Here is a 26,218-nt window from a genome sequence, read left to right as displayed (position 1 = left end):
CTCTGCTGTGCTCTCAGCTCGTACACTGGATCCACAGAAGGATTTTTTTCAACATGCATATGCGTTTACAGCTTTTCTCTCCCCTCAGCTTTGACCCTGTCGGTGGAGGGGAGAAGATTAAGGGTACCTTGATGCACAGGGGGTGCGAGTCCTGTGAGTTTCATGATTCACTATTCCTCTTATTGCAAAGTGAATTAAAATATAAACTTGTGCACCTTAAGTATCACAGACTATGGTGGGCCAAGATATATATCTGGCTCAAAATATATGCTTTAATGCGCTGGTATTACCTCAACAAAAGTATCATTCCTGGACCTTATGGTGAGGTATTGTAACTTGCCTTTTACAGCGAGATAAAAATATATGAGCTGCTGAGGACTGCTTCCACAAACCTTTATGAGAGAGCGAGAATGATGTAAAGGCAGGTGACAGTGACTTGTATCAGGAAGGTAGGGCATCTTGGTCATTGCTGTGACTTGTCTGTCATTGAAAAGATATGGTGTTAATTGCTTCCATGATCGGTCATGCCCGAGGCATTTCCCATAGTGAGGTGCTGAACGGGTGTTAGAAAGCATAGTATGTTTTGTCACTTTACATATCAGATGGCCTCTTCTTAATTGGATGGTCTTGGACAGAACAAGCTGGAATTCTGAGAGATTAACCATCTTTTTCCTTCCACCCAGGTGTTTTTTATTAACTTCCCCACTGGTTTGCTGTGTGGTGAGATTCGAAAGGCGTGGGTAGAATTTGTGAATGTGAGCGCAGTCCCTCTCGCTGGCCTGCGTGTGGCATCCACGCACCCGGAGTTCTTCACATTTGGCAGTGCCACATCTGACCTCACCCCAGTGACCCCCACAGCAGCAGAGCACTGCTCCGCCTACAAGACTGTGGCCACACCCCCTTCTGTGGCAGCAGTGACACTTGTGTCACCCGCAGCATTTGGGGTCACCAGTGGCTACAGAGCGGCGGTGGCAGACATTCCCTTAACTGGTGGCGTGTTGGGACCAGGGGAGGCGTTACAGGTTCCTCTGTGGCTCAGGGGGCCCGACCAAGAGGGCGTCCATGAGATCAACTTCCTGTTCTACTATGAAAGCACGGAGAAGAGGACCAACATCAGGTACATGCCATTTGTTTGGACCTTGGAATAATGGAAAACTTCAATGGAAAATAGAATTACTAAGTTATGCTTGAAAAGGTTTCTTTGGGTAAGGGTAGTGTCCTTGAGTGCATTGAGTTAATTATAAATTTAGAAAATCTTGCGTAGCTTTATTCATTTTTTGAGGACCTTTGTTAAATTGGAGGGATGAATTAAAGAAGGTTTTTTCTTTTTTAATTTCGCATTTTAGTGGATGAATAGTAGTGGACACAACTAAAGACTACACTTGTATATGTGGTGGTACCAGTCCTAATTTTTGTTGCTTCAATACAATTACACAAATATGAGTGAAGGTCGGTTGAGCAGAAATCACACACTAGTTTCCCAAAATACTTTGTGTGGCAGACTAATAATTTGAGACACTTTTACCTTGAATAAGGGTACCATGTACCATGTTTTCATCTGCAGAGTGAAATTGACTATTGCAGCTGATCTGATGATTTGCTTAGGAACAAAATGAATGAACAACTATGACATTTTTTTACACATATTTGGTCAATGTTAATTTTTAAATATATTTTATATTTGAGTAATATATTTGTATAAATTAAGTTTAATATTTAAACATTAATGCATTCTAAACTAACATGAACAAATAATAAGCAATTGTTTCTGATAAATTAACCATTAGTAAATACTGTAAAAAAATTAAAAATAAAATATATATATATTAGGGCTGTCAATCAATTAATCGATTGACATTTTTAATTGAATTAATTACATGGTGTCTTGATTAATTAATCGCATATACAAATATTTGCTGAGAAAGCCCCTCATATAACAATAATTCAATATATAATGATTATACATATTCATATCAATATATAATTATACATAGTTATCTTTAAATATTGAAAAATGTTATATATATATATATATATATATATATATATATATATATATATATATATATATATATATATATATATATATATATATATAATAAAAATATTCTGATAATTAAAATGCTTTACATTCTTGTAGCAGAAGAGTTAATCATTGATAAGACACAAAAAGAGGCTTTAGAATTCAGTGTATTGTTTACTACCATATTATTGATCATAAGTCAATCATTGGCACACAGTTCACAGCAATCCATTTCACAAGTGAATTTGTCAATCAGTTCGAGATTTATTATGAGGGCTTGTTTAAGAGCCCGTCAATGCACACCTGCGTCTCAGGTGTGTCGTATCATAAACATACCATTTTTAGTTCACTGTTTCAAGTTAAATATAGTTTAATACTAAATCTTTAAACACATCTTGAGATCCCTTAGTTCGCATTTGCGCTCCAAGTGTTTTGAACGCAAGTATGTAACGTATGTTTGCGTTGTTCTTCCTACTGAAGTGTTTTCTTCACTTTATAAACTGTGTGTTGCTAATACAGCTGAAATTTCACTTACTGCCCTCTGGAGTAAACAGGTGGTACTACAAGCTTGCATTTCTGAGGAATCTTCCTTATTATGGTGCGATTTTAATTTTTTTAACGCGTTGTTTTTTGTCAAATTAAACACACTGAATTAACGCGTTAAATCGACAGCCCTATATATATACATACATACATGGTGGTGTTTTAGTGTTGTGTTTAAAAAATCCTCTTCACCACAATGAAAAACTGTGAAATTGTGACCTTGAAACACAAGGACACAACTGCCTCGCATGTAGCCCCTGTGAAGAATTATTTGAAAGAACTACTGCATTGTCTGCATAAATATGATATATGTATAAAAGAGTGTTTTAGTCATTGTTTTTAATTATATTTTTCTTATTTTCATTCTCTTTCAGAGACTGTGATTTTAAGAAGTAGTTTTGCGCTTTGTGGCTGATTATCAAAGATAATCGTATGTGCTTTCATGCGCTGTTTGGCATTTAAAGAGGGCTAATTGGCTATTAGCATTATTAGGAGTTTAAAAATGACTACATGACTTCAAGTGACTCATCTTTGTTCTCTCTGAAACATTAAGTCACAGGGTCCTTCGTCACACGGTTTTCATCTGCGCAAGCCGCTCTCTCAGTGTCAGAGCCACGGCCTGCCGGAGTAACACGCTACATAGTAGAGAGAGGGAGGAGAAGAATGGCAACATGTTGGTCTTTGTAGATGTGGAGAACATTCACACGGTGAGCTCTTTCCCATTCATACAGGAAAAAAAGCTGCTTGAAAGCCACTTTCTGTAATTTTGTTCAGTGTTAAAATGATTTCTTCTATCCCATTTTAGTGCAGATACAACTATAAGTAAGCCATTCATAGGTTGTTTCTTTCAAAAGTGTAAACACTGTAGTACCATGACCAGTTTGACATAGAGAAATTGCCTCAACAAATGGCGAATTTGGGGACTATTATATTGACCAATGGCAGACTGGAGCGGGGTGGAAGATTTTTGTAATTCTGTTTGGTGCTACTAGTTTAAATTACACAGATTTAAGCATACATACACACATTCTGGATTTTCTCATTAACATTCATGAGTTCAACCGTTCAACATGGATTTATTGGTCTTGACATGCTTTTAATCTTGTCAACAAAATGACTGATGAAAATTGTCATTGATGAAAGGGTTTTTTTATATCGCCAATGGTAACAAATAAAAACGATATGTTTTAATAAAACCATTTTGTTGAAGGTAGGGCTGTGACGATATAATCACATATCAATACATCATAGTACTTCTAACAATATTCTATTGATACTTTTGATCCATTTATCGTCATTTGTATTAATCTGTAATCAGATTACACCAAACCTGAACAGGAATACACAAAGTATTATTTCATGTAATCTAATTACATTTAAAATAAAAAAAGTAGTGTAACACATCATTTTAATTATTGTAATCAGATTAGTTACTGTCTTTCAGTCTTGTTAAAGTACATTTCTTGAGTTACACATGTTTCAAAAATAATACTATTTATGCATATAGAGAAAAGGCTCAAGTGGACTAACTTATTACCTAGTACATTCTTAGTTTGATGTAAAAAAAAGAATAATAATAATTAAATACTTTTCCGCATCAAAACAGCCAGTTCAAATGGCAACGACTTTAAACTTTTGTTCCAATATTTCTGTGATTATTTGAATGTTGATAACATATAAATAAAGATATTGTAACATTGAAAAGACATTTTATTATTACAAACACTTCCGCCCCTTTGTCCTGGTAAACAGCAGCACAAATGCAGATTACACATACACCAGTTTGATCACACAGGGACGTGATCAAATCGATCCAATAATAAGTGCGAAGTTACTGCCACCATGCATTTGTAATTGGAAAAAATTAAATGAGTGCAACGTTAGATTTTTAGAAGCGCAAGTCGAGGAACACATTTCAATTCGGCACAGAATTTCTGTTGGAAACCGCTATGAAAACCTCAATGTCTCAAGAGTAAACTAGACTAAACACCTCGACATTCTAAACAGCATTGATGAGATGAACAGGTCAAAATACTGAAATGGATGCATAGATTAATTAGTACTTTTCAATCAACACATCACTATTCTTGCAAAATATTATCATAATAGCAACACTAACTGTATTAACTAGTATTTTAGGCAGAAATATTTTCACATTTAATATTTTCATATTATTGATATAGTTCTATTAATTATACTAGATTTGCGGCGTGAGAGAATAAAACTTATTTTTGTTGCAACTATGATTTTTTCTTAATTTTTATATTTTGTATTTTATTTATATTTAAATGTGTTTGATACTCTTTTTCATTACAAAAATACCATAATTTGTTTTATAGAAATCATATTACTAACCATTGCTGTAAAGATCTATGCTTTGTTTTATCCGTGGTTACCATAGTGTCATTAGAAAGAAAAAGTGTGGAAAAAAGAACTGAATCTAATAATCCAATCATGGTCTGTTTCTCTTTTACAGATTTTAATTATTTCGCCTATTATTGTCATTAAAATGTTATTTTCCTCTACTGTAAAATTTGATTGTGCACACAAACACAGATACCTCAATCGTTTGATAGAGAAACGCCACTCACGGCTCAAAGAGTGTAGCTTATGTCTTTCCACCGTCTGATGTGATCTGGCTGATTTGATTTCTCTGCAGAGATCCCTTTAATCATATCTCTTCTGAAATTTACGTACATATGGATTGTCACTTCTGTACCCGAGCTTCTCTGGAATTAACCAGGGTCATATACTGTATGCTTATTGTCACTGTCAATCTACCGGTATCAGATTCCTCGCTGATTCTAGCGATTGAAATAATCCTCTCTCTTTCTCTGTCTTTGTGTCACTCATTTCAGAGTGAAGCAGGAGTTCGTGAGTTTCACATAGTTCAGGTGTCCAGCAGCAGTAGGCATTGGAGGCTGCACAAGTGCATCAACCCTGCCGGAGATAAAGGTATGAATGTTTTGGTAACATGCTTATTTGCTTAGCAGACACTTGTAGCCAAAGCAACTTGCATTACACTTATTACATGGTCAATCCCCCTGAACAAACAGAGGTTAAGTGTCTTACACAAGGACACATTGGTTGATAAATCATGGATCTCCACTTGTAGAGTTTCAATCTGTACTGTTTTGATACCAGCCCAGATCTTAAAGGAGTAGTTCGGCAAAAAAATATGATTCGCCTTTTTAAACTACAGCTTTCCAGATTTCCGAACAAATGAATCTTATGAGCCGGTTCTTTTGAATCTACACCAGCCATGAGAATATTGACAGAGTAGATTGAGCAGACGCCAGCAGGTCACACAGAGTATTACATTTATCTGGTAACAGCCACACGCATATATCCACCCAGACACAATGATACGCTCTGCAGCTGGAAGGCACTTGGGGTGATCTTTTGAATTTGGGTTAAATTGCATTTGTGTGGAGTCATCTATCTGGGTCCTTTAATATGCTGAAACTTTCAGAGAGAGCAACGCATACTCTTTCACATCTCAAACAGAATGATGCTCAGATGAAATTAGGTCATTTTAAAATTGTGCTGAGTGTTTGAAACATGCAGGCACATGAGTTTAGTGGATTTCTAAAATGAAATGTGAATCATGTGCCTGCATAGAATCTCAAACTGACCAAGTCATCTTTAGATGGATTTAATAAATGTAATGGTTTGAAATTATATTGATAAGACAACATTTTCACTGGTCCCACCAATATATACAGTGCATCCGGAAAGTATTCACAGCGCTTCACTTTTTCCAAATTTTGTTATGTTGCAGCCTTATTCCAAAATGGATTAAATTCATTATTTTCCTCAACATTTCTACAAACAATACCCCATAATGACAATGTGAAAATAGTTTGTTTAAAATCTTTGCAAATGTATTAAAAAAAAGAAGAAAATCACATGTACATAAGGATTCACAGCCTTTGCTCAATACTTTGTTGAAGCACCTTTGGCACCAATTACAGCCTCAAGTCTTTTTTGTGTATGATGCTACAAGCTTGGCACACCTATTTTTGGGCAGTTTCTCCAATTCTTTGCAGGACCTCTCAAGCTCCATCAGGTTGAATGGGGAGCGTCAGTGTATAGCCATTTTCAGATCTCTCCAGGGATGTTCAATCGGGTTCAATCTGGGCTCTGGCTGGGCATCTCAAGGACATTCATAGAGTTGTCCCATAGCCACTCCTTTGTTATCTTGGCTGTGTGCTTAGGGTCGTTGTGCTGTTGGAAAATGAACCTTCGCCCCAGTCTGAGATCCAGAGCGCTCTGGAGCAGGTTTTCATCAAGGATGTCTCTGTACATTGCTGCAGTCATCTTTCCCTCGATCCTGACTAGTCTCCCAAATCCTGCCACTGAAAAACATCCCCACAGCATGATGCTGCCACCACCATGCTTCACTGTAGGGATGGTATTGGCCAGGTGATGAGCGGTGCCTGGTTTCCTCCAGACATGATGCTTGCCATTCAGTCCAAAGAGTTCAATCTTTTGTTTCTCATGGTCTGAGAGTCCTTCAGGTGCCTTTTGTCAAACTCCAGGTGGGTTGTCATGTGCCTTTTACTAAGTAGTGGCTTCCGTCTGGCCGCTCTACCATACAGGCCTGATTGGTGGAGTGCTGCAGAGATGGTTGTTCTTCTGGAAGGTTCTCCTCTCTCCACAGAGAAATGCTGGAGCTCTGTCAGAGTGATCATTGGGTTCTTGGTCACCTCTCTGACTAAGACCCTTCTCCCCCGTTTGATCATTTTTGCCAGGCGGCCAGCTCTAGGAATAGGTCCTGGTGGTTCCAAGAGTCCTGGTGCTGCAGAAATTGTTCTGTACCCTTCCCTAGATCTGTGCCTCAATACAATCAATACAAGTCTACAGACAATTCCTTGGACTTCATGGCTTGATTTGTGCTCTGACATGCACTGTTAACTGTGGGACCTTACATAGACAGGTGTGTGCCTTTCCAAATTATGTCCAATCAACTGAATTTACCACAGGTGGACTCCAATCAAGTTGTAGAAACATCTCAAGGATGATCAGTGGAAACAGGATGAACCTGAACTAAATTGAGTGTCATGGCAAAGGATGTGAATACTTATGTACATGTGATTTTTATTTATTTTATTTTTTATATATAAATTTGCAAAGATTTCAAAAACTTCTTTCACGTTGTCTTTGTTTTTTGTTTTTTTTTGTAGAATGTTTTGAAAAATAATGAATTTTAATACATTTTGGAATAAGGCTGTAACATAGCAAAATGTGGAAAAGGTGAAGCGCTGTGAATAATTTCCGGATGCACTGTATATATGTTAAAAATGCAATAATCAAATATTAATAGAATAATATGAATACTTTTAGTTAATTAAAATCCTAGTCATTTTTGTAAAGAAAAATGTTCATATATATATATATATATATATATATATATATATATATATATAGCTGTGTCCGGGTCCTCGACACGAAGTCGAGTTCATTCCATGTGGGGGTTGGTCTCCGGCAAGGCTGCGCTTTGTCACCAATCCTGTTTGTGATATTCATGGACAGGATATCGAGGCGTAGTCGGGGTGGGGAAGGTGTGCGGTTCGGTGGGCTGGGGATCTCATCGCTGCTTTTTGCAGATGATGTTGTCTTCATGTCATCATCGGTCCGTGACCTTCAGCTCTCACTGGATCGCTTGGCAGTCGAGTGTGAAGCAGCTGGGATGAGGATTAGCACCTCTAAATCTGAGGCTATGGTTTTCAGCAGGAAACCGATGGAGTGCGTACTACAGGTAGGGAATGAGGTTTTGCCCCAAGTGAAGGAGTTAAAGTACCTCGGGGTCTTGTTCACGAGTGAGGGGACAATGGATCGGGAGGTTGGCCGGAGAATCGGGGCAGCGGGGGCGGTATTGCACTCGCTCTATCGCACCGTTGTCACGAAAAGAGAGCTGAGCCGAAGGGCAAAGCTCTTGATCTACCGGTCAATTTTTGGTCCTACCCTCACCTATGGTCATGAAGGTTGGGTCATGACCGAAAGAATTAGGTCGCGAGTACAAGCGGCCGAAATGGGCTTCCTCAGAAGGGTGGCAGGCTTCTCCCTTAGAGATAGGGTGAGGAGCTCAGTCATCCGTGAGGAGCTCGGAGTAGAGCCGCTGCTCCTTTGCGTCGAAAGGAGCCAGTTGAGGTGGTTTGGGCATCTGGTAAGGATGCCCCCTGGCCGCCTCCCTGGGGAGGTGTTTCAGGCATGTCCAGCTGGGAGGAGGCCTCGGGAAAGACCCAGGACTAGGAGGAGAGATTACATCTCCACACTGGCCTGGGAACGCCTCGGGGTCCCCCAGTCAGAGCTGGTTAATGTGGTTCGGGATGGGGAAGTTTGGGGCCCCCTGCTGGAGCAGCTGCCCCCGCGACCCGACTTCGGATAAGTGGTTGAAGATGGATGGATGGATGGATATTCATTCATATCTAGCTATCTAAATCGAGAACTTCTGTGATTTGGTGACTAAAAACAGCCATTTGTCTCCTTAATGTTTCAGTTTAAGAGCCAATGGCTCCCAAGTCATTTATTTAGTCTGCAGCCCCGTTTCACCAGATAAGGTTTTGTGTGAGTTAGAGACACAATGTATGTGCTGACGGTGCGCGTTTTCATACAGTCATATTTTTGCTTGTATGCCCTTCCTTTAATTTAGGACACTTGATTATCTAATCAAAATAGCAAAATATTAATTGAAGTGGGGATAAAAATATAGATTAATATTGTCAATGATAAAAGTTTTAGATGCTGCATTTACGTCTCAGCATTTTTTTGTTTTTTTAAATTTCACCTCTATAGGCCACTGTTACACTGCAGAATCAAGACATTTTAACTAGAATCCTCTGGAGGAGAAACACAATGGAATAAAAAGAACTAGCTGCATAGATTTTTGCAGATGACCAATAGTTCCAAAAAGCAACTATCGGCACCAATCGGTAAAACTGATGTATCGGTCTACCACTAGAAAGTAATCCATGTGACTTGTGTGCTATATTCCAAGTCTAGAATATTTACACTGAAATCGTACCTTCTGCTGCAACTCTCAGATCTCATTCACACGTCCACATATTAAAAACTGGTGCATCACGATAGGCTACAATACATGTTAGGACTAAGGTCAATGACCAGTGGTTCACATGATATGTTAAACATTTTATGAATATGTTTTTCAAGAAGTGAGCCTGATTCGATGTATTACTGCCCAATTAAAACTTGTCCTTTGCTCTATATTTCAGAATCTGTTTTCCATGTTGTTGTTGTTGTATTTTTGCTTCAAAGATAGTAAAATGCTATCTGACGGTTTACTTTTGATGCAATGCAGTTCTGACCTTGCATTGAATATTTTGTTATCAAAATCATTTGCCTTGACATCCACACTGTGTGCACACGCACACAATCATGTCTCTCTTGTCTTTGAAATAGTAAGAAGGCTTCTTTAAAAGACCATAACTTTACATCTTAAAGAAAGCTTTTTCTGAAAATAAATCAGAGAACACTCACTATGTTTACATGGACACCAGAAGGCGACTTGTTGCGAGAAAGTGGTGTTCCCTTTTACATGCACTGTATAAGCAGCGTACTTCTTACTCCCGTATACAAGCTGTTCAGTAAGCAGCTTTCGCCACAGCAACGTAATTTTCCCGCAACGCTTGTGTAAATAACAAATTTGGCATCCGAGGAAGACTTGGCTATTTTGTTCTCCATTGCTTTGCTTTGTTTCCAGATATTCCAGAGTTGTTGCTGTGTTTGTTTCTTTAACATTCTATCATGACCTGCAGCGGAATTGCACTGCAATAGTGGGGTTTGCCTCCTACATAAATGTCTGTGATTCCATCAATGTTCGAGCGCATATACGCGAACCCGAGGGACAGTCAATATTTTACGTTGATGGGTATAGTTTAGAGTGCATGTGATTTTTCCACTGTACTCCTTGAAATGTTGACACTGTGTTGACATGTTTTTGGGCTTTATCATATGATGTGTGTTATCCGGTCTGTTTACACACATGTGCACTTCATAAACCTGTAAGAATGCTGCGTATGTGTTTGCATGGCCACATAAGAGTTATCCGGAAGAAACCCAGGTGTGTTAAGGCTTTCTCTTAATCCTTTAAACGGTGTAAGGAAATTGGCATTCTCCTTTACGTGACGTTTAAGAACGCCACTTTCTGCAAAAACCCTGGAATATACCGTTGTCTTAAGTGCTTGTAAACTTGGTCCCACATCTTCTCATTTCAACTCATGTTTGCAGACTCTAAGCTGGCTAGCAGGGAGAGGGGGAAGTTGTGCTTCAGAGTCATCCGATGCAGAAAGGATGAAGGTGGGGCTTCCAACACACATTTTCACAAACCCTTTATCAAATATTATCTCAGTTAGGTGTCTTTATCACTGCTGTATTTCACATACATAGCTTCATGTTATAGCCAGCTGTGGTAGTTTTTTTCTCTCTCAATGCTTTAGCTTCCTCTGGTGAAGCAGAAAAATACACATTCTCCGATCTCAACCTTGGCAACGAACAAGTAAGAAAGCCTTTGTTTCGTCACTATCAAGAATGGGTTCATTTGCAGTTCTAGAAAACAAGCGTTACCAGTGTATGTGGTCTTTGTTTGATTCTGATCCATTCTCAACATATTTCTCTCTCATATTTTTCTTTCTTTAGATCGTCAGCTCTACCACGCCATGTGCTGACTTTTTCTTTCGGAGAAGTCTGCCTTCTGAGCCCAGGAGAGGAGTTGTGGCCTCGGGCAGTGCTAGTCAGATGCGGAGAACGGGCCTCACACCACAAAGTGTGACTGATGATGCTGTGATGAATATAGTCAGAAAATGCAGTGAAGTAGATCTTGACATCATCGTCCTCTGGAAGGTAGCCTAATGTTTGACATGTTTCTGGGTGTTAGCGTAAGTAGAGATTATCAATAGCTGGGTTTCTATTGAAATGTTTTGCACATTTCTAAAAATTTGACTTAAGAAAATACGAATCGTTGCATTTTTTTCATCCAAAACATCAGCACATTATCTTGAGGGAACCCGCCTTGTCATGATGGAGCAGCTGAATGACATCCATGCTTTGTGGATTGCCCATACTCTGCCAGTCTCCGCATACCTGGGAGCGCCTGTGCTCAAAACCGTTCTTGCGGATTGTGAGGACCCACTTTTAAGACCAGTTGTGGGTTAAACACATTTCTGAATTTTATGGGTTTTGTTTGAAGGATTGTTTGCTAAGTTAGTAATCTTTCGTTGGGCCAGTTGCATCAAGTGATCACACACTCATAACGCATGAATGAATGATCAAAACTAGAGCTGTCAGAATTAACACGTTAATGCAGGGGTGACCACACTTTTTTGTGTGATGATCTACTTTTAAATGACCAACTAAAAAAAAAAAAGTTTCATTTAAAATAAGAAAATGCTTGTTGGGACTACTGCATGTATCCCTACATGGAATTCATCTTCTAATTAATAAAAAAATATATAATAATGTTCAATGTTGATATCATTCAGTCTTAAAACTAAACCCAAAACACCTACAGCACAATAGATTACAATAGCCAGGGCATTTACCTTATTCTGATGACTTGCACTGAATGGCATCAGACAGTTTTGCCTAATCCGGGCAGTAGCATCGCAATTTCGCGCTCTGTTCTCAGAAGTCCTTGGAAGGCACGTATGAGCAAACCTAGTTGTCATGGCAACTGAATAAACAAAACCTCGACTGGTCAATATTTACTCGTCAAGTGCAAGTCAGACAGAAACTAAAAGAAGGAAAGACATTATATTTATTTTTATTAAAATTTAACTAAAGTACATTTACATTTTGTGCAATCTACCAGCATTGCCTTTGCGATCGACGTATTGGGCACCCCTGCATTAATGCATGCAAATCGCGATTAATGCATTTACCGTTAATACAGCATAATCACTGTGAAGGGTGAACACTTTGTAATGTGTCTGCCCGGAGTCATTACACTGACGCACACTTCACAAACAGACAGCGCTAGAGCCCTTCTACCAATTGTTGCCTACAAGCTTGGCACAAAATAGCATAACAAAGCACACCCATTGACATTCTATGGTCAGTACTGTCGTAATACTCTCATATCTCCATTTCTAAATTGCCATTTTTATCAAAAATCCTGGAGAAAATTGTTTTTTCTCAGCTCTCTTCATTCCTATCTGAAAACAACATTTTAGATACATTTCAGTCTGGTTTTAGAGCTCGTCACAGCACAGTAGTCTGCACTACTCAAGGTGACCTGATTTACTGCCCACTTTGGATACTGGTAGACTTGCAATTATAATGTTGCTTGATCTTAGTGCTGCTTTCAATACAGTTGATCATACTATCATCCTAGACCTTCTTAGGTGTGAAGTTGGTATTAATGGCACAGCCTTAGATTGGTTTACATCTTACATTTCTGAGTGTTAGGAGTGAGAATTATTCCTCTACCTCTGCACTTTTCACTTGTGGGGTACCTCAAGGTTCCATATTGGGCCCAATTAAATTTTCTTTATACATGCTTCCCCATGGTTACATTTTTAGGAAATAAAAGATGTCATATCATTGTTATGCCGATTGTTATGTCCCACTTAGTTCTGATGATTCATATTCTGACATGCTTTGAGGTTATTAAATTCTGGACAGCAAGATACTTTCTCCAGCTAAATTTTTAAATCACGTCTGAGAAGTATCTAGTGTATCTCATAAAAGTGAGTACACCCCTCACGTTTTTGTAAATATTTGATTATATCTTTTCATGTGACAACACTGAAGAAATGACACTTTGCTACACTGTAAAGTAGTGAGTGTACAGCTTGTATAACAGTGTAAATTTGCTGTCCCCTCAAAATAACTCAACACAGCCATTAATGTCTAAACCGCTGGCAATAAAAGTGAGTACACCCCTAAGTGAAATATTTTGTGTGGCCACCATTATTTTCCAGCATTGCTTAAACCCTCTTGGGCATGGAGTTCACCAGAGCTTCACAGGTTGCCACTGGAGTCCTCTTCCACTCCTCCATGACGACATCATGGAGCTGGTGGCTGTTAGAGACCTTGTGCTCCTCCACCTTCCATTTGAGGATGCCCCACAGATGCTGAATAGGGTTTAGGTCTGGAGACATGCTTGGCCAGTCCATCACCTTCACCCTCAGCTTCTTTAGCAAGGCAGTGGTTGTCTTGGACGTGTGTTTGGGGTCGTTATCATGCTGGAATACTGCCCTGCAGCACAGTCTCCGAAAGGGAGGGGATCATGCTCTCCTTCAGTATGTCACAGTACATGTTGGCATTCATGGTTCCCTCAATGAACTGTTGCTCCCCAGTGCCGGCAGCAATCGTACAGCCCCAGACCATGATACTCCCACCACCATGCTTGACTGTAGGCAAGACACACTTGTCTTTGTACTCCTCACCTGGTTTCTGCCACATACGCTTGACACCATCTGAACCAAATAAGTTTATCTTGGTCTCATCAGACCACAGGACATTGTTCCAGTAATCCATGTCCTTAGTCTGCTTGTCTTCAGCAAACTGTTTGCGGGCTTTCTTGTGCATCATCTTTAGAAGAGGCTTCCTTCTGGGATGACAGCCATGCAGACCAATTTGATGCAGTGTGCGGCATATGGTCTGAGCACTGACAGGCTGACCCCCACCCCTTCAACCTCTGCAGCAATGCTGGCAGCACTCATACGTCTATTTCCCAAAGACAACCTCTGGATATGATGCTGAGCACATGCACTCAACTTCTTTGGTCGACCATGGCGAGGCCTGTTCTGAGTGGAACCTTAAACCGCTGTATGGTCTTGGCCACCGTGCTGCAGCTCAGTGTCAGGTTCTTGGCAATCTTCTCACAGCCTAGGCCATCTTTATGTAGAGTAACAATTCTTTTTTTTTCAGATCCTCTGTTTTTATATGCGCTCTATAAATAAATTGACCTTGACCCATGATCGAGCCATGGAGGATGTTACCTCAGTTAATAAAATAATCTGTGACAGAGCTTCCGTGTCAATGATAAAATTATGGAGAAAGTGAGATCTTGGCATTATTTGATGTACAAAACAAGCCTAGATGTGATGTGTAAGGCGCATTTTAATTACCAAGTCTTAACTATCACCAAAACGCAGAAGTTTTTGTCTGGAAGACCTTTTCATGGTGAGTTCAAAGCTTGATGCTGACATTGATGCTTTGTCACGAATCATGAACGCAGCTTCACGATTGCTACAACAAAGTGTATAGCAACAGTCTACCGGCAGATTAATATTGCGGAGAATGAGAGTTATAGAGATTTAATGCCATTTCAATGAAAAGCAACCTTTGGTGGAAACGAGTTCTTTCAAATAGTCAAAGTCCCACTTGGACTTTGGGGAACGCTTAATGTTACTCTAATTGTTGCTATTTTAGACTTGGATCATGCAATTGTTGACAGGCTTCATCCAGCATGTTAATCGGACCGCAGTTTGCACCAACATTCGAAAGAGAGAGGTGACTCACAATGAGTCTTACAGGCACTTTTTCAGCTAATGTCCTTCGTTCTGTCCTTAGCATTTTTTTTTTTCAAGTATATTGGACAGACAGATGACCACTCGTCTACGCTTTAACTTGTTGTTGCTCGATTATAACTGCGCATGGAAATGCACTGATTGTCATATTCCCTTTAGTCTCTTGGTGAAACAATACTTGTCACAAAAAAATGGTTGTGATTTTATTCTGCATATTGTTTCCTTTTGTACACCATTTCAGTAGTAAGGGTCACTAGTAGTTACTAAAAAGGTTACCAGCCAACTAGCCTGTAAATGTTTTGTATTTCAATAAAGAATGTGCACATTTATCTCATTAGAATGTTTTTTAATTAATGCCATCAAGCCTTAAACTATGAAGTATTTTAGATTGATGAACATTTTGATTGTTGTTTTGTTATTTGAGGTAAATGCTGCCTCTTTTTAATCACATGATGTGTTGTTTTAGGCATATGTTGTCGAGGATAACAAGCAGCTCATTTTAGAGGGACAACTCCACGTTGCACTGCAAACCATTAGCAAAGAGGCCTGTTCACTCTCACAGAAAGAGGTACTACACATGCACAATGTTTCACAATTATTTCATCCCATCTACCTCTTTCAGGTTAGTGCTTGGTAAATGTATGAAATATATTTATTTAGTCACTTCCTCTAGTGCAAACTTCTCAGGAGAATACTGTGCCTTTTCAATGGTACTTGAAGAATGTACAGTGCATCCGGAAAGTATTCACAGTGCTTCAATTTTTCAAAATGTTTTGATGTTACAGCTTATTCCAAAATTGATTAAATGAATTTCCTCACATTCTACATATAATACCCCATAATGACAACGTGAAAAGTTTGTATGAAATCTTTGCACATTTATTTAAAATAAAAAACGATGATGTACATAAGTATTCACAGCCTTTGCTCAATACTTTGTTGAAGCACCTTTGGCACCAATTACAGCCTCAAGTCTTTTTGTGTATGATGCTACAAGCTTGGCACACCTATTTTTGGGCAGTTTCTCCAATTCTTCTTTGCAGGACCTCTCCATCAGGTTGGATGGGGAGCGTCAGTGTATAGCCATTTTCAGATCTCTCCAGAGATGTTCAATCGGTTTTAGGTCTGGGCTCTGGCTGCGCCACTCAAGGACATTCACAGAGTTGTCCTGTAGCCACTCCTTTTTATCTTGGCTGTGTGCTTATATTTTACTGTGTATTGTACAGATAACTTTACTGCTGAGCAAGTAATGAAAATCCAGTCCTAGAATGGACATTTATGGGAAATTCTGATTTATTTTTGTTCATTCAGACAGTTTATGAAACAATTCACTGACATTTTAGTAAAATTCTGCCATGTCATTTTGAGTATTTCTAGGTATTTTAGGTATTTATTATGCATTTATCTATTCAAGTTCAGTGCTGTCACAATAATTGTAATCCTAATTATTTTTGTGCCAGATAAGTAGTGTGAAATAATAGCAACAAAAAAAAATATTCAACATATTTAAAAAGATATTAGCGCCAAAAACATCTTGTTAATAGCTTGTACACTAGCGTACTACTTTAAGAAAGGGGTGGCTTGACAATAGTTTAACCATTTAGGCTTGTATGTGTCCGTGGGTGTGCCCCAACCAGTGGTGATATTCCTCCATATTTGGGCTGAGAGTCATGTGATCAATCATTCTAATTGCATATGGCCACCAGCAGATGTTGCCAAGTACATGACACAGACTCAATAATAACTCAAATGGCACAGAATGCAACTCATTCTGTGAAATCTTATTACTAAAAGCATGTCTGCATTACTATGCAGACCTTTAGAGATTGTTGTGTTTGCATGTGCTATTAGTTCTGTACAGTTGTTGTGCAATGATTCTACAATGTACAGTTATTATATTTTATTTATTTGTTTGAGGCTTTTGGAGACTTTTCTGGACACTAGGACAATTATGTTTTGTAATGCTATAACTTTTGATTGCTTTGTTGTATCAACAAAATGTTAATCAGTTACTGGTGACATGATTGGGAACAAAACAAAATACGAAAAACAAAAAAACATATATTGCGGAGCTTCCTTATGTAAACCCTGAGATATATGGTCAAATAAAAAAACAAAGCATTTTTGCTCCAATTTTTGGCACTGAACATTAAATTGTGAGTAGTAAGGATAGGTATGATTACCTGAGTGGTCAAAAGCGACATAAGTGATCAATCATGATCCCCACACACACATTTAATTTAATTGACAACTAAAACAACTATTCATTATTAACTAACATCAAAATGGAACCTTATTGTTTATTTGTGGTTTATTTATTATTGGTTGCAGCATTGCTTTTTACTATTGCCTTGCTCTCCGATTCATCTGACTGCTGTTCGTGGCAAAATGTCAATCCATAATGAGAATCTCATAGCTTGAGAAGTTACAGCTTTAAAGTAACATCCCCATACACAGGCTCTGGCAGACGGTTAACTTAACAGTTAACTGAGCACTGAATTAAAGTACCAGCAGCCAATCAGCACTAATGCACTAGAAAAATAACTCTCCACCCACTGAAGGCATGCTTTTTTCAAGCATCCCTTACCAACTTGGTCCATCCAAGATCTGACCAGCACATGGTAAAGAGGTCAAATAGTGAAGAATAAAGTGGATAAAGTCTGGTCTATGTTCAACTCTCATTGTAGCTCAGGTAGTGGACATCAGAATTGTTGAGGCATTTGTTTACACCCTAATTGCAAGTTGTTTTTACGTGCTTTATAATAGGTAGTGTGTCAGAGCCTTAATGCTTTTGTAGGGCATTAACAGTTATAAACACGTTTTGAAGAATGTGAGAAAATAAATATTTTATATCTTTTGAGGGGACCAGTGCTATGAGGGGAACAGTGCTCAACACATGTTTTCAATAAGGAAGGTGAAGGTTTGAGAGAAGAATCTATGGTACTCTCTGTTCAAGACAGGATAAAAAGGAGGTGGACCTTGAAACTCATTGTGTGACTTTATATCTGGATATTTTTTGCAGAGGCCAAAAAATTAGTGAACTGTGTTTTTTGTATGAAACAGTTGAGGATGTCATTTTTTCCGTTATCTGCCTATCAAAAGTGAACACTTAACAAATATAACTCTTCTCTCTTGTCTCACACACACACACGCACTATTATAAATTAGTCTGTTGTCTAAAGTGTATCATTTCTGTGCCACTAGCGTCAGAGCAGCCTATTTTAATGTCTTCAGCGTTAACCAGCACTAATTCTTTAAACATGTTTGTCTATTTAATCCCAAGCATCCTCTTCACTGACACTTGTTGACTTAGTAAACTAGTACACTAACTTTTAAAAAACGTTTAACTTTTTAGGGGCAAATTGATTGGCGTGGTGGAAATGATAATGTTATTTTTTAAATATTGATAGAAACATTTTCCCACAATAAATATTGAAATACTTTATTTCACTTTGTATTGTTGTAGTTTTAAAAATTGAATAATGTGTATTTTTAAATTGGATTTTCATAGTTTAATATTGAAAGTCTAGGTCTGGGATAAGGCTTAAAATAAATCTATACATAAAAGGCCATTGTGACCAAAATACAATTATGTTTCAAGTTAGTTTTCATATGATCTTCATGTATACATATAAAAAGTTTAAAACCGTTATAATTCTCCCAAAAAGTAAATTGTGTAATCATTTGCTCACCTTATGCCGTATCAATCTCGTATGACTTCCTTCAGCGTAACAGGAATACATATATTTTAAAGGATATATTGCAAAATGTCATGTTAGCATCAATTGTAAGGAAGTGTTTGGAGCTTCTCCCATAAACGCAGCAAGGTTTTTTTATTTAAGATTGAAAAAATATTGCACCTTTTAGGATTTTGTTTTTCTCTGTCTCTGTTTTTATCTTTCTCTCTCACAGCAGGACAGTGTGTCTTGTGTTGTCTCTGGCACAAGTTTACTTCTCTGTGTGTACAGCACATTAGGTTGAATGACGCCCCTCAACGTTTTACATAAATATACCCTAAACCCCTTCAATATGATAAGAAAACTGTGTTTACATCCCCTGAATACAAACTAAAGACAATCGAAACACAGATGTTATCCCTGCACTGGCTCTAGCCCAAGTTTTCCTTTATGAATTTGGCGTTCTATTTTCACAATCTAAGACAGTGGAAAGGCAAAGTGACTTTGAGAGCATTATAAGTGAGTCCTATCCTTTATGAAGATGGATGCATCCAAAGTGCTTAAACGGTCACAGAGCCAGACAGCACATATATTGACATACCTTGGAGTGTATCTGGGTTTTTTTTTCTGGCTCCATTCCAGACTAGGTTCTTTCTGAATCTTCTGCACATTTACATACATGCATGTAATATATATTTACTTGTGATTCGTTTACTGTGCAGAATTCTAAATATTGAAAATAAGCAGCAACAAAGCAGGACTGCGTGGGAGTTTGTGTTTCACAAAGATTTAATGTGATATTAGCAAGGTGAAGGAAGCAGAGGATTCTGTGTGGGTGTTTTGTACAAAGTGACAGCTTGCTGATGGTTTGGCAGCTGTACATTTAGAAGTGTGTGTTTGTTGTGAGTGAATGTTTTTTCGATGGTAAGCATAATATTGTGCATTAAATGGTTATTTTGCCCCAAAATATAATTTGACATTCCATTTTGTGATAGTTGACAGCTGTGTGTGTGGAAAGCACAGAAATGCAAGTCATTTTTACAGTTAAAATGTCAGTATAAACCAGTGTTTTTCAACTGGTGGGCTGCAGATCTGTTCGGATAGGGTCGCTGACAGCAGGCATATTTTCGGTGGCAGCTGAAGTGATATTTCATGCAGCTGGGACAAATTTAATGATATTCTCACATTCTGAGTTTTATACACACTAAATGTTTCTCATCTGAAATGCGATATTTTCGCGGTGTGATCAAAGCCTGGTTTTCATGTGTTAGTGGTGCAGCTGCTCTGCTCTAACCTACACTGTATCTTTGGAGTGAATACGCATCAACCGGGCTTCCCTCTATCGCGATGCAGACCACAAAACTAATGCGACCCATCTGGATTTGAGTGAAAATGTTCTAGCTTAAAGCACTCTAGAGAAAGTCAAACCTCTCAAACAGTATACAGCCCAGACATAATACACAGCACTGAGGAGGAAAAGAGCAACAGTGTGTTTTGTGGCAAAGGTTTTTCAAAAGCACATCATCACCCTTATTAAAATGTATCACGATTTCACGATAGTAACAGTAACTGTGATATTTTTGGGTATTTTTTTCCCCTTTTTCTCCCAATATGGAATGCCCAATTCCCAATGTGCTCCAAGTCCTCATGGTGGTGTAGTGACTCGCCTCAATCCGGGTGGTGAAGAATTAATCTCAGTTGCCACCATGTCTGAGACAGTCAACCCGCACATCTTATCATATGGCTTGTTAAGCGAGTTACCGCGGAGATATAGCTTCACTCCATCCACCACGGCATCCATGCACAACTTCCCATGCACCCCACCGAGAGCGAACCACATAGCGATCATGAGGAGGTTACCCTATGTGACTCTACCCCATGGTACCCGCGGGTCTTAAAAACCTTGAAAAAGTCTTAAATTTGATAATCTCAAATCAAGGCCTTAATAGCCTTGAATTTGGTATACAAAGTCTTAGATTTCGTTACAAAGGTCTTATATATTTTTTGCCTTTCCTAGGATTGTTCATACCGTAACAAAATCAACTGTTAATGTAGGCTAATTAAAAAATCATGCAGCGTAACGTTGAGTGCACGTCGCGCTCCACGCCATAGCAGAAAGCGCGAAAGCGTGCGCACCCGTGACTATGGTTACTAGGCAAGTGAGGTACAGACCGTACAGACCAAGATAGTAGCTAGCCTAGTTTGTCTGTTAAAATGGGAAAGTGTCGGTTTAATGACTCAATGATTCATTTATTAAGACAGTCACTTGCCGCCACCTATTGGTTTATTGTTTAAAGGCATCATTGATTTTTTTTTTTTATATTATTTGTTTAAACATCAATCTCATAAAATTATTTATTACAATTGATTGATAACAGCCCTTATTATTAAAACTGAATTTGATCAAATGTAAGAATTTGACAGGAAAGAGAGTGCATATATATAGTAAGGTTTAAAAATTGTCCTTATAAAAGTAAATAACGCCCTGGTGTAAAAATCACAATTATGCAGATTTAAATAGGCTATGTAAAAGCTGATGAGAATATTGCTTCAAAATAAATTTATTTATTTATTTGACAGACATTATTTAAAAAGTAGAAACATAATTATGTCATTAAAAATGTATTAGTCTATAACATTATTATAAAAACTCCCTTATGTGTGATTTAAATGGAAGTAGCTTACAAATAAATAATTTTTAACCTTTAATATTAGAATGATGTACCATCTGGGGTTCCTTATGGTTTACTTTACAGCCTTAGTTGAGAGATTTTTTTCTTGTTATACTGTAGGCCCCAACTTAATTAATATGATATCAAATTGTTTCAATTACTTTTTTTATTTTTTACTTGAAGCAAATGTCTTGAACAAACGCTTTGAGAAGAAGTCACAAGCAGAAGTTGACAGAACATGAGAGCCTGGGTGAAAAAATTGCAACCAAGGCAGCAGAGCTGCGAAGGCTGTAGTGTTCAACACCAAGTTCAAATCTATTTGTTTATTACAAATCAAATCTGTGTTACGCTGTTGCGTATGTATTAAATACAACTGATAATTTAAATAAAATATTTAATTTAATTCAAGTAGCCTACTTGTACATAATTATTTTCTAGGGTTCAAAATTTATACAGATTTGACATTTTCCCCTCATACTTCTGTCGGAATGGGTACGAAGTTGGCATTAAATTTCATTTGAAATGGTATTAAAAAGGTCTTTAAAAGCCTTGAATTTCATTTGGAGGATCCTGGGGGTACCCTGCTCTACCCTCCCTAGCAACGGGGACAATTTGGTTGCTTAGGAGACCCGGCTGGAGTTCAAACTAGCGAACTCCAGGGGTGGTTGCCGACGTCTTTACCACTGAGCTACCCAGACCCCAACTTCCTGTATCTACAAAAATAATGTTACTTATAACATGCACTTATACTTGAAAACCATGAACAAAACTGCACAGAAAAAAGAAAATGTCACCCATGCTACATTAAAAGATTACATTTTATACTATGGTGGGTCACCACTTGAGCACCTATGTAAAATCTGGGCCTTAAAGCAAAACCAGTTGAGAACCACTGGTATAAACGATATCCCAAGAATAATGTTTATTAAAGCATGAATACCAATTTAAGCTTCAACAACCTTACCAGAAAACATATCTAAACCTTATAGCAAGTAAACAACTTTGCCTGACTCTTTCTCCCTCTGTTGGGCCCCGATTCCATCCGGTGTGCACGCCGTTGCATAGCAACACTCATTCACGACAAGTCGTTCACGTGAGGGAATAGTGTCACACATGTGGATGTCAAAGTCTTTTTATAGAAACACGTGAGCTTGTGTTTTTCTTCCCTTTGCGCTTATTCTGTCTCATCCACTCTGTTCCTCTCTCTCGGTGGCACACTTAGATACACTTCATAATGCTGCACACCTCTCTAAATACAGCAAGTGAAAAGCTTTCCTTAAATAAAGCAATTTCCTCTGCTAAAGCTGAGATGTTACCCTGAGGCTTTCGCATTGAATGAAACTGATGCTTTTTGTCAATTAGGAAACCCAGGAGATGGTGCTTCTGAAGTTTAAGCCTGACGTTCCACCCCCTGTAAGCAAGCCATCTCTGGAACAGCTTTCCCACCTCATAAAGACCTGTCTCCACTACCCTGAGTCATATGATCATCCCTTCCCACAAAAGAGGTAAAGAACGCACAAACTAACTCTTGTAAACCTCAAAGAGACCTGACTTTGTAAGCCAAAATCCACCAACTGTGTTTCCAAGGTGATAAAACTCACACAGACATGCACTAATGTTCTCATGCACTGTCACGCCCACAGGAACGCTTGTCTGGCCTAGTTCTGCAATGGTGCAAGGGACGTAGACGTGTCTGTGTGAAAGTGTGAAAGATTGACAAACGAGATTTGGTCTAGGTGATGCGGACACAAAGTACTCCATCATTCATAACCTGTTTTTTTTTTTTCAACCAGCCTTTTGTTAGAGGCGAGCAAACCAACCAAAATGCATGGAAATGAATTGCTGTTCAAAGGCACACACTCCACATGAACTCTCGTAAACATTGACGTAAGAAAGCAACACTTTCTGAGAAAAGAAAAGCCTAAAAGCCAACTCAACCAATACGGAGGCAGTTCAGGATGGTGGTTGCTTTTAAACCAAAACTTCAAAACACCAAGGTCTAATTAATTGACCTTAACACTGTGTCCTTACCAGGCGCTGTGCTGTAAAAGCTATCGTTTTCATTTTCTTCTGAGGCTTTGATCTAACAGACCTCAATGAATGATGAAGATATTTTTGCTGCGTCCAAATTTGCATACCCTCAATGTATGTACTACATTTGATAAAGAATGACATTTTTGGCCGTTAAAAAGCACGTTCTTTAGGTATGCTGGTGAGTAGTATCAGAGACTGTTTAACAGAGATGGGCCACTTCTATTTAAATGAATGGGAGAAATTGAAACCCCCAATAGGCATTGGGTTTAGAAAGGAACTCCTAACAGGTAAAAGATAAAAGAGCAAATCACCTTTTAGACACAGACATCACCTGTCAATAAACTCAATGCGCATTAGCTATACAAGCCAGGAATTTTTTTTACATTTATGAAACCAGTGTTGCCAGATTTTACTGCTGATTTGAAATTTTTTTTTTGATCATAATCTTGACCAATTGTTTTTGATATTTCACTCTTTCCCCATTTACTGTAAATCCCCATAAGAGCTATACTTTCATGACTGGAAATAGTCTCCCTGGAGCATTCCAAAGATGACCTACAGTGGACTGACTTGCTAGAAAGACTTTGGTAGTTTCGAATACGAACTGATGTTTTATACTGCTTCTTTCAACTGAAGAATAAGGTGTTTGATTTTGAGAGGTTTACCTCTGTGGAGGGCGCAAAAAGCACTTCCAAATATTTCAAGATTTAGGGGTCATTCACACCAAATGTGTTTTTCTTCTGTCTGCACTGTTTTTTTTTTTTAAAGCAATAGTCGGACGTTTTTGACCAATGTTAAGATCTTGCTGTTTCTCAAGTAGGATTACTGCATTTTTTAGGCCCTATTTACACCTGGTATTAAGATGCATTTTGGGAGATCAGTTAGAAACGGGAAGATGCTAAAGACAGGTATAAACAGTTTCCAAAACATTTTAAGATTTGCCCATGCCTTTTCGACCACTTTCAACCACCTCCGAAAGTGGTTGAAAATGCGTGTAAATACATTGAGCTAGTTGTTTAAATACTGCAGTAAAGTGCTGCCTATTCATCTGTCAATCAACCGCTGTGCTTAAAGCAACTTAAATGGTTACGTGCGGCTTTAAAAGGAAGAAAAACTTAACAAAACGTCTTTTAGTGTGCCTGATATCAACTTGCAGTGATACAGATGAGAACCATGCACATCTGAAGCTCAGTTAATTCAGGTAATCCACTAAAATAACAGCGAAACGATGCACCTTTTTAGCGGTCTCATTTTTAACTTTTGCACTTTATGATGCAGTAACACTCACATGTTGTCATGAAATCAGTGACCCTACCCTCGAATTCTAAATACAAGTGGTCAAAAGAGACACGTTATGACCAAGTGTGAGTGATAATATGTCTAGCTTGTCCACTTGTGAAAAGATCAACCTGTCTAAAAACAGTTCAGTTCTATTTGTTATGCTGCATATAGGTTTTTGCACAAGAACGTGTTCGGTCTTAAGGGCCTCTCAGGCCTTTATCCGAACCCTATCTTCAATAGCCAAGACTTTCTGTATTTAACACATTTTTTTGCTCTCTTCTCAAGTTTATGTATGGTACCAGTCACCCTGATGCTGTCCAACTGTTCCATGGCTCAGGTAGATGTCATCATTGATCTGCGACATAAAACAACCAGGTAAATCTCAGTTTTCCTTTGCACAATGATGCCCAAATTAAAAAATTGTGAAACAATTTTTTTTTTAATACTTATAAGAAGTATATGCATTTGTGTTCATGTTGGATCTGTTCACTCTTCTCTTATTTCTTAGCCCAGAGTCACTGGAAGTGCATGGTTCTTTTACTTGGCTGGGGCAGACCCAGTATAAGTTGCAACTTCAGGCACAAGAGGTGTACAGGCTTTCCTTGAAAGCATGCTTCTTCCAGGCTGGAGTTTATAACTTGGGCACACCTCGTGTTTTTGCCAAGTTGGCACAGACCAGCGCTATGTGTGAGACGAGCCAGCAGAGCGCCATGCCTGCCCTCATTATCATCAACAGCATTTGAGTAATTCTGCAATGTTACCCCAACTTTAATCCAACTTTTTTTCAACGTTCTCTAAAGTCTTCTCTTGGCCCACCTAAATTTTTGAAATACAGGACAGACTCCAAGATTTTTCTATTTCTTGCAAAAACAAAAACTAATTGAGCGAGAAAAGTTATTAAAAAGACATGAAGACAAATATTTCAATCTAATACTGCATCTGATGTGCTTGTAAGGGTCTGCATTGGTGAGGTTTAACACAAACAGACTCTCAAATTTATGTCTTAAATGCAAAGAATCGTCCACTTGATGTGTGACTGGATCTTTTTTTTCTTCATGTTTATCTCTCGTGTCCGACATGTATAATTGAATGTTTTCTTTTTTGTTTTATGAGAAAGGAATTTTGTTTTTAAAACTAAAATTGTTCAAGATATTGATCGATTTACTCACACATCTCAAACATGTTGTAATGTATATCTAATTACCTATGCATCCACCTCAAACTGCCCTGCTGGCAGTCTCATGGTTGTCCACTGTGCTCTGTTGCCACAGTAACAAAAAATATCTCTTCTATGCTATCTTAAAACCAGAAAATTAAAGACTAAGCTGATAACCTGCAGTTGACGTCATTTCAATTGCTGAAAGGACAATTTATTCTGCCTCAGTCAGCTAGGATGCAAAGAGTTATGTGGAATTGAACCTTAAGAGTTGAAGCCCGTGGAATTAGTGTAATCCAATGAGGAGCCATCTTAATGCTTGTAACCCTACGAGGAAA

The 26,218-nt window shown here is 38.4% G+C and overlaps 1 protein-coding gene across 3 annotated transcripts in view; it reads left to right on the top strand.

The window, feature by feature from the left end:
- The window catches only part of LOC127622113 (trafficking protein particle complex subunit 8-like), a 78,094-nt gene extending 52,533 nt beyond the window's left edge, over positions 1-25,561 (top strand). For all 3 annotated transcript variants that reach the window (XM_052096050.1, XM_052096049.1, XM_052096048.1), the window contains 10 exons: positions 684-1,117; positions 3,120-3,273; positions 5,425-5,521; positions 10,817-10,885; positions 11,026-11,084; positions 11,225-11,428; positions 15,527-15,628; positions 22,772-22,914; positions 25,010-25,099; positions 25,233-25,561. In XM_052096050.1, the coding sequence (XP_051952010.1) occupies positions 684-1,117; positions 3,120-3,273; positions 5,425-5,521; positions 10,817-10,885; positions 11,026-11,084; positions 11,225-11,428; positions 15,527-15,628; positions 22,772-22,914; positions 25,010-25,099; positions 25,233-25,467 (1,587 nt within the window). In that variant the 3' untranslated portion in view covers positions 25,468-25,561. The remainder of the gene's footprint in view (positions 1-683; positions 1,118-3,119; positions 3,274-5,424; positions 5,522-10,816; positions 10,886-11,025; positions 11,085-11,224; positions 11,429-15,526; positions 15,629-22,771; positions 22,915-25,009; positions 25,100-25,232) is intronic.
- The last annotated feature ends 657 nt before the right edge of the window (positions 25,562-26,218 follow it).

Source organism: Xyrauchen texanus, chromosome 28 (assembly GCF_025860055.1).
Source record: "Xyrauchen texanus isolate HMW12.3.18 chromosome 28, RBS_HiC_50CHRs, whole genome shotgun sequence".
NCBI lineage: Eukaryota > Metazoa > Chordata > Actinopteri > Cypriniformes > Catostomidae > Xyrauchen > Xyrauchen texanus.
Note: the sequence above shows the minus strand (reverse complement) of the source record. Positions and strands in the feature narration are given on the sequence as shown.